Raw genomic sequence first — 18631 nt, forward strand, 5'->3', positions numbered from 1 at the left:
TGAGTTCTTATTCCGGTTATTAGCCTAGGTTACTATGTGATGCTCACAGCATATAAGTATAGACCGGGTCGCCCAGATTGGAACAAGACATTTCATGCTTGTTTTTGAAAATGGTTTGCTACCCGCAGGTAGGCTTGAAACATTTGATGATTTATTCCAATTCAGATAACCCAACCTTCACCCACAGGCATTCAGGCAGTTATATCAGATAAGCACATAGCCTCATGGTAAGCATGCTGTCATGGCAGTCACTCACACGCATGCAAGGATGCTAAAGCATAAAGCTTACCGAGTACTCCAAGCCAAAATAGAAACTTCATTAGAAATCATGCATGAATTCTAAGTATACAAAAATGCCTAATGCAACACATGCAAAATGCAACTATAGCAGGGTCGGCTATTCTAAGATGGTATATGAAATGCTACAACTATCATGTATTCAATTTGGATTTGAAAGTACAATGCAGTTAGTATGATGCGCCGAGCCCGGTGCATGCAATACAGATGAATGATGCAAACATGTTGTCATACCGTATGCTAATTTAAATATGCCCTAATCTAACCATCATAAGCGGATAAATAAAAGGGAGAAAGACGCGAGGTTGGAAGACATACATCCCACTCACGCACACTTATTACAGTTGTGCCCTCACTCGGAGGGTCCGAATAAATATACAGTCCCGAATAAAAAAAAAAATATTACAGTCCAAATATTACAAAATTCTAATTAATTAAAGAATTAACTAAGAAAGCAAATAAAACTGGCGTGCAGGCCAGAGACTGCCTTGCTTCTGATGGATGATGCATGTCCGGATTGTCTTGCGCGGAAATCCACCGGAATGCCCCAATTAGCCTCTGTTTACACCTGTTCTTGAAATGCGTGCCAAGCCCCAAAATGTTGCTGATTCTTCGTTTTGCTGCAACAGAGAGCAGGAAAGGGGCATAGCAATGTATTTGCACAGATATATGCATGTCTCGATCCTCGTACCACCAATCACGCATACCGAGGCATGATGGTAGAGGAGTCGAAATGCACAACTCAATATAGGATGAATGCACATGAAACTACAGCTAAAACCTAACTCCATCATGGATAATCCGGAGTGTCGGCGACTGGGGAATTGAGACACATTCCGTCACTCGGAGTACGAAATGTACCTCGTTTCCCGTGCCCGGGCTAACTCCTATCCCGAACACGATGCGATATGCATGATATGCATGAAATGCAACTAAGATACAATCCTAACATATACAATGCTATGGAAATGAAATGCCTCGAAATGTGTGCATGCGGGCACGCAAACCGAGACGATGGTAAATATAATGAAAATGAGATGCCTCGAAGTGCGTGCACACGGGCACGCAAACCGAGGCGATGGCGGAATGTGATGAAAATGAGGTGTCTCGAAATACGTGCACATGGGTACGCAAACCGAGGCAATGATGGAATGCTATGAAAATGAGGTGCCTCGAAATACGTGCACACGGGCACGCAAACTGAGGCAATGATGGAATGCTATGAAAATGAGGTGCCTCGAAATGCGTGCACACGGGCACGCAAACCGAGGCAATGGCAAAATGCGATGAAATGACATGAAAACATGATATGGGCTTATACCAACATGAGTGAGCCTCAGCCACACTCACATAGGATGCCGACGGATAAAAAATGGAGTGCCTCGAAATGCGTGCACACGGGCACGCAAACCGAGGCGATGACAAAATGCGATGAAATGACATAAAAACATGATATGGGCTTATACCAACATGAGTGAGCCTCAGCCACACTCACATAGGATGCCGACGGATAAAAATGAGGTGCCTCGAAATGCGTGCACACGGGCACGCAAACCGAGGCAATGGCAAAATGCGATACAATGATATAGAAACATGATATGGGCTTATACCAACATGAGTGAGCCTCAGCCACACTCACATAGGATGCCGACGGATAAAAATGAGGTGCCTCGAAATGCGTGCACACGGGCACGCAAACCGAGGCAATGGCAAAATGCGATACAATGATATAGAAACATGATATGGGCTTATACCAACATGAGTGAGCCTCAGCCACACTCACATAGGATGCCGTCGGATAAAAAAAGGAGTGCCTTGAAATGCGTGCACACGGGCACGCAAACCGAGGCAATGACGGAATGCGATGAAATATGGCAAAAATGATATGCAAGCATACTAATGGAATTTCAGCATTAAAATATGGGGGAAAACAGTCCCGAAATGAAGCGAAATGACATGAAATGCAACGAAATGTCCCGAAATGCAACACTAGGCACCCGAAATGGCCTATAGCTATGCTAAACATGCACAATATGGACATGAAATGCAAAGACAGAAGCTAGACAGTCCCAAAACATGCACTTTCACAGTTATAAACATTGCCAAACAGCAAGTGTAGGCAAGGGAAAAATAGCATGCAAGAATAGGGGCCAAAAGAGGGGTAATGAAGCAAGTGATATAAGCAAAACCCAAACTGAAAAATTTCCTTCTACAACATTGAAGAGGGACCAAAAATATGAATATTTACAGTATATGGAAGCCTCAAAATCAGTATACAAACATGATAGAAATGTGATGCAAAATAAGGCTCAAAAAGTGGCTATAACATGAGGTATGCAAAATAATCACCAAACAGCCAAAGACCCTTAATAAAACATGTAGAATGGACCAAAATAAGCACTTTTCTATAACTGTAAAATGGCCAAAAACAAAAGCATGGTAGGCTAACTAAATATGCAAGAATGGGGAATAAAAGAGGGATATAACATGAAGTGACCTATGGAGGCCCCAAACCATGAAAGGACCTAAATGAAACATGAAGTATGGACCAAAATAAGAACTTTTTCAGAACTGTAAAATGGCCAAAAACAAAAGCATGGTAGGCTAACTAAACATGCAAGAATGGGGAGGAAAAGAGGAGTATAAAGGTAGGTACAACATGGAAGTCCCAAATGGTGTTGTGCCCTTCTTCAATGTTGAAGAGGGGCTCAAAATAGGCCTCATATCAGTTTACAACATGCTCGAAAATAAATTGCTCATGGGTCAAAAATAGCATGCAAAATTATGACATACAAGAGGATCAATGAAGCAAGTGTGTCATGGAGGGCTCAAACAGGGTTGAGCCCTTAATGAAAAGTGAAGATGAGCTCAAAATAGGGCCCTTTTCAGTTAGGGCCGGAGCTTGAAACAAAAAGGAAGTGGGGCTTAGAAATAGATCAAGAAAAAGGGTCAAAAGGGTAAAATCATTACTTACCCTTGAAGACTCAAACTTTTGTTGCTTCTTGGATGAATTTGCAGCTTCTTTGACCTTTAAGAATCCTTCCTTGTTGCTGGAAACGAGTTGGTGATGGTAGAGCTTGGTGGTGTAGAAGGAATGATGGTTAGGGACTTAGGTTTTTTTGAAGAATTGAGAGCTATGGAGATGGAGTTGAGTATGGAGACTTGAAGAGCAATTTTTCTAACCCTTGTAAGTGAAGCCACCAACTGGTTAAAAGGGTTCAAAAGGGGGTGTAAAGGTGGGGGAAAAGGAGAGCAAAATTCCCCCACAAAATATCCCCCGGATAAATATCTTGTCTGGGGGATATTGCCCCACAGCTGTAAAGTGCACAGTGCGAGGAACACGGCCGGCCTCTCACTTTTGTTGGAGGTGGCCGGCCGGCCACATCCCCTAGCCGGCCAGCTAGGGGTCAAAAGGTTCAATGAGATTTTCTGGCCGGCCAGCTACTGGGGAGGTTCTCCTATGTGTGTACAACACAACCATGTGGTTAAAATTCCAAGAAAGTGGGTCTAAAGGGTTCAACATTGGCTCGGAAAGAGGGGGTCAAAAGGGTCAATTTGAATTACTGGCCGGCCATGAACTTTTAGGGGCCTCCCATGTGTGTACATCACAGATATGTGGTTTAAAGTTCAAGAAAAAAAGTCCAAGGAGTTCAACATTAGCCCGGAAGAAAAGGGGTCAAAAGGGTCAGGTAACCTTAATGGCCGGCCACCAACTTTTAGGGGCCTCCCATGTGTGTAGATCACAGATATGTGGTTGAAAGTTGGCAACACTAACCCTAGGGTGTTCAACATTAGCCCGGAAGTTGGAAAAACGGGCGCCGGGAGGCTTCGGAGGAGAGATAACTGGCTGCTGCAACAATTGTTGGCCTCCCACCCTTCAGTGACCTTTCCAGTGATAAAACAGAGGTACCTGCCAAAAATGAACGGAAACCGTTGCAAAACGAATGTTCGGGAGCCAAACACGCAGTTCGGGGTCCCGAAAATGGGCTGTTAAACACCAAAAGTGGCGTTCGGCCACGAAGTGGGTTTCTCAGCCCCCAGTGTCCCTCAAAAGGGAGAAAATAGGAAGTATGCCAAAAATTAGAGCAATAGGAGATGGTTAAGCAGTCCCGAACCGAGGCACACGGCCTGACGGCTCCGAAAATCGGAAACCGGACTCCGAAATGGGAAAAATGGCCTACGGCCACCAAATGTAGCCTACGGACATTGAGAGATGGTCTACGGGACCTCTCCCTCCCCTCAGGAAAAGAAACAGAGAAAACCGAGTCTGGTTCGCAAACCGAGACAAGGCACAAAAGAAGGTTCGGAAGTCCGGAGGCAGGGCTCACGGCCGCGACTCTGAAACTTCTGAACGAGCACATTATGCAACATCACCAAGCGCTCAATCGGTGACGTCTGAGTCTCAAGGTCGGTCAAAAATGGGGTGTCTACAGCTACTCATTGGAAGGGCATTATGCGGGTGTTGGGGTATATTCGTTACACCCTGGATTATGGGCTGCATTATACCAGATACCCAGCGGTACTAGAAGGGTATAGTGACGCAAATTGGATATCTGATATAAAAGATTCCAAATCCACTAGTGGTTAAGTGTTTACCTTTGGAGGGGCAGCCGTGTCTTGAAAATCTGCCAAGCAAACGTGTATCTCGAGATCAACGATGGAATCTGAGTTTATTGCTTTAGATAAAGCAACTGAAGAAGTTGAATGGCTTCGCCAGTTTGTTGAGGATATTCCACGTTGGCCGAAACCTGTGCCAGCTATCAGTATTCATTGCGATAGCCAATCAGCGATTGGTCGGACATAGAGTAATATGCATAATGGAAAGTCTAGACATATCCGTCGTAGACATAATTCCATACGACAACTACTCTCAAATGGAGTTGTCTCTCTGGACTATGTCAAGTCTAAGGACAACATTGCGGATCCGCTAACCAAAGGGTTAACTCGAGAGTTAGTAGAAAAGTCGTCAAGAGGAATGGGGTTAAGGTCTTTAGTAAAGGTTACCGGAACAGAAAACCCAACCTAGTTAACTGGAGATCCCAAGATCTAGGTTTAAAGGGACAACCTAACTTCGTGTAACAGGTGAGTCACTGAAGAGGTAAATCCTTTTGCCCATTCCTTTATACAGTGATGCCCTGTGGGGGTAGAAAGTTAAGCTAATGGTTTTAATGACCTTAGTGATGTGGTATAATGAAATACTGTATCTAGGTCACCTGTGTGAGTGCGAAGTGGGGCCACTTCTTTAAGAATTGCCAAGGCCGAATTCTTTAAAAACACTCACAGAACCAGGCTAGTGTTCCAGGGCCATACAGGACACACCAGTGAGAACAAGAACAATGGTTGGACTAACTCCTGTGTGAGGTCTATTGTCTCGGTTTACATAAACGGCAGAACAGTTCAAGACATCACTTTCACTAGTCAGCCAGTAAATCCGATAGGCTTTCACTACGAAGGTTCAAGGCCAACAGCTACCTTTTTTGATGCAGGGTTAGTCTATGTGCTCTCTCTCTTTCCGAGTCTTTGTTGATAAACGTTGAGCGTTTGCTGTATTCGGTCAATTTTTATTCATGTGGGGGATTGTTGGAGAAAAATGATTGAATAAGAAATTTCCTCATAAAAGTGTATATAACTCACACATTTAAGGCTCATCAGTTTTTCAAAATTGATTGGACAGTTTTGCTAGCATTAGTTGCCAGCCTTGATGGCTAGAGGCTCCTCCCCTCTTCCCCATGGTGTATAAAAGGAGGCCCTATTCCTTGAAAAGAGATATAGAATTTTTTCTTAACATCCATACACTGTCAGTCTACTTCTTCTATAATTTTCTTCTTGAGAGAGAGTGCTACCGTTGTCCGTTCGCTAAGCTAATCAGAAAGTACTTCTGTTGTAGCTGGTAAAAACCGTCGTATCCTGGGAAGTAGACGCCGGTGTACCTCCAGTACCCAACGGTGAGGCGGCGAATCTATTTTAAGAAGACTGTGGTATCACACAGGCTTCGGTTTGCTTCTTTTAACCATTTTATATTTTATATGTATTTTATTCAGCATGTTATTTTTCTTGGGATTGAAGGTTTGTTTTGTTCATCTCATAATTTTGCGATATGCAATGTGAAATTATGTAATGTGAGTAGTTTTTCCCAACAGTATCATCCTATTCAGTCACTCTAATGGCTAGCTATTACAATAGCTATTCCCCCCCCCCCCTCTCTAAAAAAAAAAAAAACCCTTCAAGACTAGCTATATTTGGAGAGTCTTGGGAGGCTCTTCAAATAGTTTGGGTGGATAAATAGGTAAAATAAATAGTAGCATTGTAGATTAAAAAGGAATCAGGCAAAATAAAGAGTATGGTTGGAATTGCTCTAAGAGCACCTCTACCCGATATTGCAAATCCAATGTGTCAGTTCAACAACTCTATTTTGACATAAAAAATGAAGTCAACCCGATATACCAAATGCTGAATTAGCATTTGACATGAACTTAACATATCAAATTTGTCATGCTCCATATTGATGTCAAATGTTAAATCTATCCAATAAAATAATTTCGTTTTAAAAAATAATAGAATAATAGATTTGATACATCGGGTGAAGAGTTCTTATGTCAAATTGACATATGTCAATTTGTCACCTAAATCTTCAAAAAAAAAAATTGACACACCAAATTTTGAAAGTTTAGGCAGAGATGTTCTAATAGGTCACATTTTTGTGTCATTACACTAGCAAAGACTTATAATGGAGGAGTTGAAAGCAAAATTCTCATTTTTTTTAACATTTCAAATTTAAATAATAAATAAATAATTTAATATCCATCCAAGACAAAAGTAAAAAATAAAAAATAAATTGTTTATATCTATTAAATTAAGTGACCGAGTTTGAAATTTAAATTTGTTTAGAGCTAAATTTGAAATAATTAAATTAAATTCAATGTCAAATCAGACTAAACTTAAAATTACACATATTTTCTCATTATAAAATACAAATTTGATCCGAAATTTGTTGACCCACAGTGAAAAGACTTTGCCCATTGTCAAGGGTTTCAATGTATGTAAACAGGACAGACTGATGGTTCTACTATTCACCCATAAAAAAAGACTGATGGTTCTACGTATCAATCCGTTCTATATAAATCATTTATTTGGCAGTGGATGACTTATTATTTTATTAATTGTGGATCAAAAATTTGTGCAATTATTTTGAATTTGTGTAATTGTTGGTTTGTTGACTATATTTTATTTTGAACTTATATTTGTAGTTTGGTGGTAATTACTCGATTACCACCTTTTTTTTTTTATTGAAATTATAATCCCCATGACATCACCAAATAGTCACTTGAAATTAAGGATAAATCAATGGAACAAGTCGAACAGTTAACTTTTTAGGTTTGATTTTATAATTTTAATGAGTTCCAAAGTTTGTTTAAACTTAAGTAGTTAAACTTTCGAGTCGATCTCAAACAAAATTTTATCGAGCTGAGTAATTTGTTATTTTATATTTTGGCAACACAGTTAAAAGTCAACTTTTTGACTTTTTGGTTTTTTTTTGCCACATCTCCTCTTTATTTTTTTACACATTTTTTTTAAAAAGTCAAAAAAATAAAAAAAAAAATCAACTTTTAACCTAATTTTAAGCTTATTGAACAAATGAGCAATTGATTATTCAAACTTGATTTGAAAATCTTAATGAGCTCTAAAATATGTTCAAACTTAATTTGTTTATTTAACAAATAGAACTCAAACAATTTTTTAACAAACTAAACATGAGTTGAACTCAAACTATTTAGTTCATTTATCACCTTTACTATAATTCTTTTCTTTTTTTTTTTTTTGGTACCTGAAATGAGTTTGTTGGATGCATTTTTTTTTAGAGAAAATTACTCCATAGTGGGATCTTCAAAATATTATTACACATGCATGAAAAAATTAATATTTTTAATTATTAATATTAATAAAATTTATCATTAATTTATAATTATTTTTGAAGTTGTACACTAATGTGAAATTTTTCATCTTTTTTATAAGCTGAAAGTTGACACTATTCTTCTTATCAATAAAAAGAGTTAGGGTAAATTATACTTACACCCATGAGATTTAGATTTAATACATTTCACCCTTTGACATTTGAAAAATTACCCTAACTCCCCTATCATTGTAATTATTTAGACATAATGAAAATATCGAACTCGTGCACTTTCTCTTTTCTTACATTGCTTTACTTCCTACTTTTTTTTCTTTTCTTTTTTCCCCTTCCTTTACTTTACTTTTTTTTAATGTAATTTCTTCTATGTTTTTTACTAGGAGTTGTTACCTTTTATATAAACAGAAGGTTTGTGAAATGAGACTATTAAGCACAGGGGTAAAATGTAATTTCCAGAACGTTAGAAGTGGGATGTAATTAGATCAAATCTCAAGGGATGTCAGTGTAATTTACCCAAAGAGTTATTTAACTTTAATCCGACCTCATAAATAGTCAAGGCCGGCCCTGCCCTAAGGCCAGTAAGGTTTGTGCTTTAGGCTCTAAAATTTTGACCTAAAAATAGGGCCTCCTATTTTAGTAAAATGTTATAGGCCCAATGTTTTGTTTTGTTTTTTTTTTTAGGATCAATTTAAAGGGACTCACAATATTTTTTTGGGTTCATGTATGGTTTAGTCTATATTTATTTATAAGTGTAGTTTGCCCCATATTTATTAAAATGAATATATACATTAAAAAAAAAGTGTTGGATCCAAGAAGAACAATACATACAATATACGGGCCCTAATTTTTTTGTTTTCCTTCTTTATTTATTAGATTTTAGTGGAATAAATAATTTTGTCCTAATTTTTTTACCTAGGTCTTTATCAATTTTAATTGAATAATTTTTTCCTAATTTTTTTGCCCTAATTTTGTTTCATTAAATTGTTTTATTTATAATTTTAATGATTATATGTGCAAGTAAATTTTTTCATAACTACAAACAAATAAAAAAGTTGTAACTTATAGTTTTATCCATTAACTTTTTTTTTTTCAATGTAAAAGGAACTTCTATTTCCGAAATTCACCTAAGACCTCTAAATCTCAAGGCCAGCCCTGTAAATAGTGGTCACTCCAAGATTTTTTTAGATAGAGTCACCTACACACTTAAGTTCCACAAATTTATAACAAAATTTTCGAGATGGAACATTGATGCATAACACTTCAGTATCGAACTAAAGCATGTGAAAAAACTTCACTCCACACACAACACAATAAAAAATAACAAAAAATTGGAGCACCCTATTAGATTCAACACAGAGGTTATCACATGAATTTAGAAGGTTTCGAAACGTTATAAAGAAATTTAAAGGTTAAATTACACTTTGTATCTTTGCATTTTATATTAAACTTTACTTTGATCTTTATACATTAAATCATAACTGTCAATCTCTTATACTTCTGGTTAAATCTCACTTTGATTCTTACAAATAAAATTGTGACAGTCAATCTCTTGCACTTTTAATCAAATCTGACTTTGGTCCCTATATAAGTATCAATGTTCCCCTTCTGTTACTCCATTATTTAAATCTTTAATAGAATCCACTCGTCTGACAAGAATGTGATTACGAAATTAGAGTGAGAGAAAATAATCATTCTCATTTTCTATCAATACACACTTTGTCCAAAAATTTACATTAAATTATGACTGTATTAGGCTAAAACAAAACACAAATTGTGAACGATTAAGAAGATGAATTAGTTTGCATAAATTGGAATCACAAAACTCTATTTTCCATAGTAACACAGTCTTCTGTAATATTCCTCTTCCTTTCTCTTCGATTTCTTTAATGCCTTTTTTTTTTTTTAATTTCAAAAGCTCTATTTTTTTGCCTCTTCGTTCCAATTTTCAGCTTACGAACATATATGTATATACATTATATAAATCTCATATGCTTATTATGCAGGACAAAGTGTGTATTGGTACAAAAATATGGATAATTTTTCTCTCTTACTCTCATTTTGTAATCACATTCTTATTACATGACTGAATTTCATTAAAGCTTTAAATAATGGAGTAACACAAAAGGGAGACATTAACATTTATGTAGGGACCAAAATGAGATTTGACCAAAAGTTTTGGAGGTTGATTGTCACGATTTCATGTGTAGAGACCAAAGTTGAATTTGATCAAAAGTGTAACGGGTTGTCTGTTATGATTTTATATGTAGGGACTAAAATAAGATTTGATGTAAAGTGCAAAGGCACAAAGTGCAATTTATCCAAATTTAGAAGATTTTCAAACATCCTAGAAGAATCAGCAATCTTAGAGAAATTGTGTGGTCTGAATTGTGTGGGTATGTATTGTGTGGAATGAGCTGTGGGTTTGATTTGGGGGTTGAGTTTTTAGGATTTTTTTTTTTTTTTTTTTTGGCATGGTCTCTCATCATCCCTTTGTGGTTGAGCTCACAGATGATTGGGCTTTCTTTTCGGTGCCAACCTAGTTGGGATTGGGTTTGTTAGCTTTGATGCGCTTCTGGTCTTCCACCTCTTTATTGATGTTCATCTCATATGTATTTGTATGTTTTCGTCATTAATAAAGTTCTCTTTTGCTGATAAAATATATATATATATATATATATTAGATAGTTTAGGAAATTACAAAATATAGTGAAAAATTGAAGTGTTATAAAATATTATAGAAACTTAATAATAACCCTTGGATCAAATTGATCATAGCCATCCTTTGAAGAGGTGGATGGCTATAAAGAGTAGAGACCTTATTTGGCATGTATAGCAAGTGGAGACAAAATCTCGAGGGTGAGTGATTCCGAGTGATATATCCTAGTAACTCTTTTTTTTTTTCTTTTTTTCTTTTTTTGTTACAGGAAAATCCTCTCACCCTCCCGCAGGTTCAAGACAGCATCTCATGAGGAGATCACCAGGATGTCCTGTTGTCCGTTCCAAGTAAGAGATTGTAACCTGGAAGCTTGTCCCGACCAGGATGTCCTGTTGTCTGTTCCGAGTAAGAGATTCCGAGTAAGAGATTGTAACCTGGAAGCTTGTCCCGACCTCCCAAGGCAAGCTTTGATTAAGTCAGGACTCGCACAGCGGGAAAGGATTAAACCCACACCAAATAGTTGATTAGACATCTTAAAGTTCAACCTTCTAACCATCAGGAGATTGGTCTAAAGAGATAATTGAATTTGTGACCTTGAGACTTAAACCCCAAAGCCTTACCACAATGCCACGAGCCCTTGGGTTATATCCCAGTTACTCATTAAGCTCATTAAGCTCACTAGAACGCTCATTAAGCACTTTCCATCTCTGTCTTTTCCAAGGACATAGATGCAGCACCTTCGGCAAAATTTACTCTTCTTGTAACTTTTCTCGTTGACGAGATTGATGTTGTACGACACAAGACCATCAACACCATACGCGAGAAGGCATGGAGGTTTCTCGTCGACCACTTGCAGATCGGAGAAACTTGATCTAGATCTTTGCCCAAGTCTTCCTCCTCCGCCCATTGTAGCCATCTCCTTTTCTCTACCATCGTTGTTACGTTTCTTTCTCCCAATTCCTCTTCTTCTTCCTGTCAGCCGCATACAAGAGAGAATCCTCATCTTGTATGGTTATTGTTAGGGTGTCAAACATGCGTGTGTAATTATTCCTATTTTTATGAAATTTTCTCTCTGTTTAGCTTCTTTCCGATGTATCCAAATGTGTATATATATATATATAAAGATAAGGTTGTTTAGCATTACCTAAAACTTTTTTCTTTTTGGGGTCATATTATCTTTTTATTTTTTAAATTTTTTTAAAAAAATATTAAAATAATTTATTTAGTTGTTAAAAAATTTTATTTAATAAAATTAATATAAAAATAAAATTTATAATTACTCTTTTATAAAATAATAAAATTACATCAATTATTAATTAAAATATATTTATGACATTATTAATTAACTTTATAATTTATTAATAAAATGAGTCATTTGTTATTCAATTAAAATTTTAAAAGGATAGAATATAATTTTCAAAATTACATGAGGTAATTTGTATTTGAAGTAAATTTTAAATAGTATATTTATAATTTATCTTTTTCAATTAAATTTTGGAAAAATTACTGATTAGTGAGGATCAAAAAAATTATTTACAAAAAATATTAAACATTATAAATATTAATAGGGTGAAGCACCAATAAATCCTAAAATATGATCTTGTGAATGGTTTAGTCTTCTTTTTTTTTTCTTATGAACCTAAAAGTCCCATTAAAAAGAAAATTACACAAAAAGATAATCGCTTGCACCTTTGGCTTTAATTTTTAAGAGATTAAAGTGGGTTTCTCTAAATGTAAAATTACACATTTGGATTTTTCCTCTCTCTGGAACAAATCCTACGTTATGAATAAGAATATAACACTTCAATATAACATTCCAACAACATAACATTCAAATATAACACACTAAAAAGTTACTTAATGTATTTTTTTCAAACGTGACAACGTAACACTTCAAACTTTTTTTCAAATGTAACCCTCCAATGTAATACACTCGAATGTATCACCAAAAAAAAAAATAATAATAATCCTTAATATACTTTTTCCAAATGTAACACTTCAATCAATATAATCTCAAACATAACACATTAATGTAACACACATAAAAACACTAAAAAACTACTTAGTGTATTTTTTCCAAATGTAACACTTACAGTTTGAAATTATACATTTATCCAAAGCTTATTAAAGAATTTTTGTACTCCTTTTGTAATAGTTTGAACAACAATAAAGATTAATAGCTCTAATTTTGGAGCTCTAGTGATGTGGCAAGGAATGGAACCCATATATAATGTGATGTGTGTACCTATGTTCTTATTTTTTTTATTTTTTATTTTTTGTTTTCTCTTGTCACATCACTAAAGTTCTCTTTAGAGTTTCAAAATTAGAATTCTCTATCATTATTGTTTGAACAATCCCACAATCCCACATATTTGTTTTTGGAGTGTTACATTAAAATATTATATTTGGAAAAAGTACGCTATTTTTTTTTGTATATTATATTAGAGTGTTGCACTAAGAAATTTTTTGAAATGTTACGTTTTAAAAATAGTATAATAAGGAGTTTTTTTGAAGTGTCACATTAGAGTATTACATCGAAGTGTTACAAATTGAAATTATACATTTGCTTAAAACTTACTAAGGAGTTTTTGTACTCCTTTTGATATATTTAAAAAATTTCCCAACATTTTGAAATGTTTTAAGAATCCCATATTTCAAGTCATTCCAAATAAAAAAAAGATTCTCATATAAAAATTTATCCCAAATTTGATTCTCATAGGTTGTATATCTTACATTTCTAGCACAAAAGAAAAAAAAAATAGAAATAAGGGTATAACCTTAAATTTAATTTTCAAATAATATATTAAATCTACATTTCCAAAATCAGTAGAACTAATTAGTCTATAAAAAACTCTTGAGACTAATCGAATCATCATTGCTCAATATGAAATTTATAGGTAAATTTTCAAACAAAAAATATCTACGTTCATACAGGATCATCTCTTTTGCTCTTTTGCTCATTCAACATAATGTGGATTCTAATTATGAGCTCGATCACACAGGACCGCAGGCCACATATTATCAAACATCAACCCTACCATAATCATTTACCATCAATCCCACCATTACCGCATTTGATCACATCCCTTCCTCTCCCCATTCACCATTATGATCCATGGGACCCTTGAAGGTATAATAATATGAGGGGAAGAAAGGCCTCAGACAAGATGACAACGGAGGATCCTATTATCCCTTATCAGTTTTTGCAATTAATGAAAGGGCTTCGCAGCAATCTTGAAACCGAAAATAGCACGGAATCCCCTTTGGTTTCCATCCAAAATGTAAAGATCACAACTTTATGAGCAATGTTCAATACGAGAGATAATCGACAAATGCCTTGAAAAACTTATAATATATCTCTTAGGACCAGAGGCGACTGCATGCAGTACAACAGTTTGGCTAGAGACTCCAAATTCAATGGCAGCAAGCAGCAGTTAAATAAGACAGTCAGAGAAGATGTAGACAAAACAATCAACAAGGATCTTCAAGGAACACATTGAGCAAGCTCACAAAAAAAAAAAAAAAAATACTTACAGACCAATCAAAATAAATCATATGGAGCATTAGGAGATTGGGTCTACCTTAAACCAGAGTCTTACAAATAGTATACTGTGGCACTAAGAACATATATGAAATTACCCACAAGGTTCGATAGACCAATCCAAATTCGTTCAAGGAAGATGATGCTTCTACATGGGAACACCTCACCCTTTTCCATACTCGAGGATAAGTTGTCAGTTTTGAATGGAATGTTACAACCGATTAAAATAAGTCGAAATAGAAATGAATAATATCCTCCTAATTTACCACCCCTAATGATGTGGCATTGTGATTAGACCCCACACGATGAAATGTTTGATAAATCAAAATTTGACATTTCTCATACACATCATTAGGAGTGGTTTTTAGGAATGATAAATTAGGTGTCTCAAGTGTTTTTCTTCAGCTCAAATTGATTTGATAGAGTGCTGTTGGTTGTAAACTGGTTGCATTAGCTGTATAAGTAAGTAAAACTGGTTGCCCTTGTACAAATGTGATAGGTTATTCCAATTACATCTTTATTGACAAAATCAAATGATTTCTGAACAAATTATCAAGCTAATAGAATTTTAGACGTGCAGAAATCTATCTATCAAAAAAAGAGAAGAAAAAAAAAAAAAAAAACTAAATAAAACATGAGAATACGATTAGGATTTAAATCTAGGTAACTTCTCCAATTCATTCCCAAACTATATAACTTAAAATAGTGTCACTTAACACATGTTCATCAAGTCTACATGCTTACATAACTCCAACACCAAAATAAATGCATCTCAAAGGGAATAGTTTACTCTTATAATATTACCTACTACACAAGGGAGTTACTGCATGACTACCAACAAAAAGAACCAGTAATACAAGGATAAATAGAGCTCCCGCAGGTCTGACCTCAATATCAAGGAACTTCACATGTCTATTGCAACCATATCTCCAGATGCATTATCTATAGTTGCTTCCTCCACCACTTCTTTAGAGACAGATTCTTCCACATTCTTTATCCCATCCAGCATCCCATCCCTGCTCCATCAACATCCAATTAAAATAAACCAACTAAATGAAGGCTCCTTGCCGGTATAGTCCTGTGCAGTCAACAAAATGTTTTTCCCACCCCCCATTGCGTATATGATGCCAAAGTACAATAATTTCTTTTCAAGGATCATTCAAGTTTCCTCGCCATTTCATTATTTCAAAACTGTTAAGACTATTGAAAATCAAGTCCCATTTATCCATTTTTTTTTAGCTCATTCATCTCCTTAAAGATCCAGCCACCAAAAAAATAATTGTGGAGATGGGCAACAACTAGAGTCATGGATTTTCTTCTTTTTCGCACAATTCGGTAGAAACTTACGGATACATGTTTTTAGGTTTTAAATAGTTTTTTGTGGGGTTTGTTTAGGTTTTAAACATGATCAAATATATGTACTAAACTTTACACAAGTTTTAGGTCATTGTAGAGATTACTCCCTTCTGTTGAATATATTTAATTTTCTTAAGTTAATTGATGATGTACCACCTATGGAACCTTCTCCTCTATTATGAAAAAAACAATTCATGAAGCACATTTCATATTAATAGTCATTGAGTCATAAACAAAATTCAGAACGCAGCGTGCTAACATACTAATGTACTAGTACATAACATGATATCCAACTTCATTCAGCAAATCTAACCTAAAACTAAAGGACAACACTAAGCTCATCTAACTTTGATCTCAAATCTGGTATAACTTGAGGATTGGACATTCAAAACATATAGATGTAGGATTTTTTTCATCAATCCCACCTGGAATGTGATTTTAGAATCTGAAAAAAAGAGGAATGGGAAAAACTAGCCTTTTTTTTTTTTTTATCAGTGTTAGACAAATTGATAGAGAAAGAGAGAATAAATTGTGTATTATTGATTGATGTTATTGATTACAAGATTGTTGTATATAATGTGAAGGTACCTCTCCTTTTATAGAGGGGAGAGTGTTACAAAGGGGCCAAAAGAGCCGAAAGAAGAAAACATAATTATTAAACACTTTACATATTATATTCTAACAGCCCCCCTCAAACTCAAGGAGGATAGGAACCAACCAACTTGAGTTTGGAGAGAGTCACAAAACAGAAAAATAAACTGATAAATAAAACAGGATAGGAGACACGGTATGGTCGTGTCAGACCGTTGTAGAAGACACGGTATGGTCGTGTCGGACCGTTGTAGCAGACAGTTTACGGGGTCATGTCGGACCGATGTAGCAGACACTGTGTGGTCGTGTCAGACCGTTGTAGAAGACAGTTTATGGGGTCATGTTGGACTGTTGTAGCAGGACAGTTTACGGGGTCATGTCGGACCGTTGTAGAAGAACAGTTTACGGGGTCATGTCGGACCGATGTAGAAGACAGTTTACGGGGTCATGTCGGACCGTTGTAGCAGGACAGTTTACGGGGTCATGTCGGACCGATGTAGAAGCTGACCGGAATCAATGTCGGGACAGTTTATGGGGTCATGTCGGACCGTTGTAGAAGACAGTTTATGGGGTCATGTCGGACCGTTGTATAAGGTTGTGGTGGTGTAGAAAGGGGACGACTTAGGGAGTGCGCCATGAGTGACTTATACATGATACTGTGTATAACCCCCCCTCAAACTCAAATAGGTGTGAAGATAAAAACCTATTTGAGGTTGAAACAAAGGGATTGATAAAGCTGACCGGTGTAGAAGACACTGTATGAGTGTGTAGATAGGCTGCCAAAAAAATATACATGTAGAGATATATCGAGCCCTCAAAAGTCGTGCCCTCAAAAGGGGTGTCATCAAAAGGCGTGCCCGAGTCATGAAAAGGCGTGCCATGAAAAGGCGTGCCAGGTTGTCGGCGTCAAGAGGCGCGCGATGCGCGTGGCTGCCTCGGCTATTTAACCAAGACAGGGCCGGAGGCCGAGGCAGAAGCAAAAAACCTGCGAAATCCTCTGTAAAACTCTTCGTTGTGCTGAGAGAGAGAGGCTGTAACACTGTTGTGCTGAGAGAGAGAGTCTGTAACACTCTGTTGCGAGAGAAAATGGCTTCGTCGTCCCGTGGGCTGCTCACTCTCTTTCCCGACCTCAACGAGTCAACAAGAGAGATAACGGGTGCGGTGTCCCGTGAACCTCAACCAAACACCACTGGGTTTGCTCCGTTGAACTTTCCGATGCAGTCGGTGGAGCAAAAAATGGCAGTGCAAACGGATGTGGAGGCGAATCAGTATACTTTGAAGGCATGTGTGGAGTCCATGACGGCGGTCACAAACCTGTCGCACCGGCTGCAGAGTAAGACAAATGAGGTGCAGCAGTTAAACTCCCAGCTGGCTCTGCTCCAACGCATGTATAAGGATGCGGGAGCAGAGATAAGCGTGCTAAGGGCAGAAAACAAGGAGCTGAAGCGGAAGGCCACCGTTATGTTCCGATTTGGAGGTCCACCATATGCCGCAGTGGAGGAGCAGGGAGTAGTGATCATGCCCAGTGGAGTGGGAAACACGGAGGCAACACCGGCAATGACCGCTCAGGACGGAGGCAAAAAGAAGAGACCGGCGGCAGAGTAGAGAAGAAAAAATCCCACCTGTGGATGTGGTTATGTGTTTGAATTTTTTTTTTTATATATATATATTTTTTAATTTTTATTTTGATTTAATTTTTTTTTTTGTTTTTGTTGTTGTTTAAAATTGTGATCGAGGTTGATCCCTGAGATGAATAAAATATGGTGTGTTGTGCAAATGTGTAAATGGTTTGGGGTTTTGTGAAAGAGATGAAAAGCGATTTGGAAAAAATAAATAAAAATAAAAGATTATGAAATCAAATGGAGGAGAGAGAGGGGACAAGTCCATAGTGTGGATCATGGGTTCTGAATGTGGTCCTAAAAAGAAAAGTATCTTAAAAGTAAAGAAAAGTGTTTGGTCAGAGTGGTGGAATAAAAAAAAAAAAAAAAAAACATGATAATTATGTATAAATAAAAGAAAGGTGAAGACAATCTTAGTGGGTGTGATTAAATAATTGTCCTTGAGTAGAGAGAGAGAGAGAGCCAGTGCATGTGTGTTTGAGTGGCCTGCCGTGGGTGCATGTGTATGCATGTGCCGTGTTGGTTTTTTTTTGTGTTTTTTTGTTTTTTTTTTTTTTTTTAAAAAATGGAATGAAAAATTATTGGAAAAGGGCTTGTGCACTATCCGAGGAAAAGGACTTAAAATAAGTAAATAAAAGAGGGAAGTGAGTGCTGGTGTGGGG

The 18631-nt window shown here is 36.6% G+C and overlaps 1 protein-coding gene across 1 annotated transcript in view; it reads right to left on the reverse strand.

The window, feature by feature from the left end:
- Positions 1 to 15071: 15071 nt before the first annotated feature.
- Positions 15072 to 18631, reverse strand: part of LOC114296504 (uncharacterized) — a 37380-nt gene continuing 33820 nt past the window's right edge. The window contains exon 2 of the mRNA XM_028240801.2: positions 15072 to 15419. Within this exon, the coding sequence (XP_028096602.2) occupies positions 15308 to 15419 (112 nt within the window). The 3' untranslated portion in view covers positions 15072 to 15307. The remainder of the gene's footprint in view (positions 15420 to 18631) is intronic.

The sequence above is a fragment of the Camellia sinensis genome, chromosome 1 (assembly GCF_055761805.1).
Source record: "Camellia sinensis isolate YWXY chromosome 1, ASM5576180v1, whole genome shotgun sequence".
Lineage (NCBI taxonomy): Eukaryota > Viridiplantae > Streptophyta > Magnoliopsida > Ericales > Theaceae > Camellia > Camellia sinensis.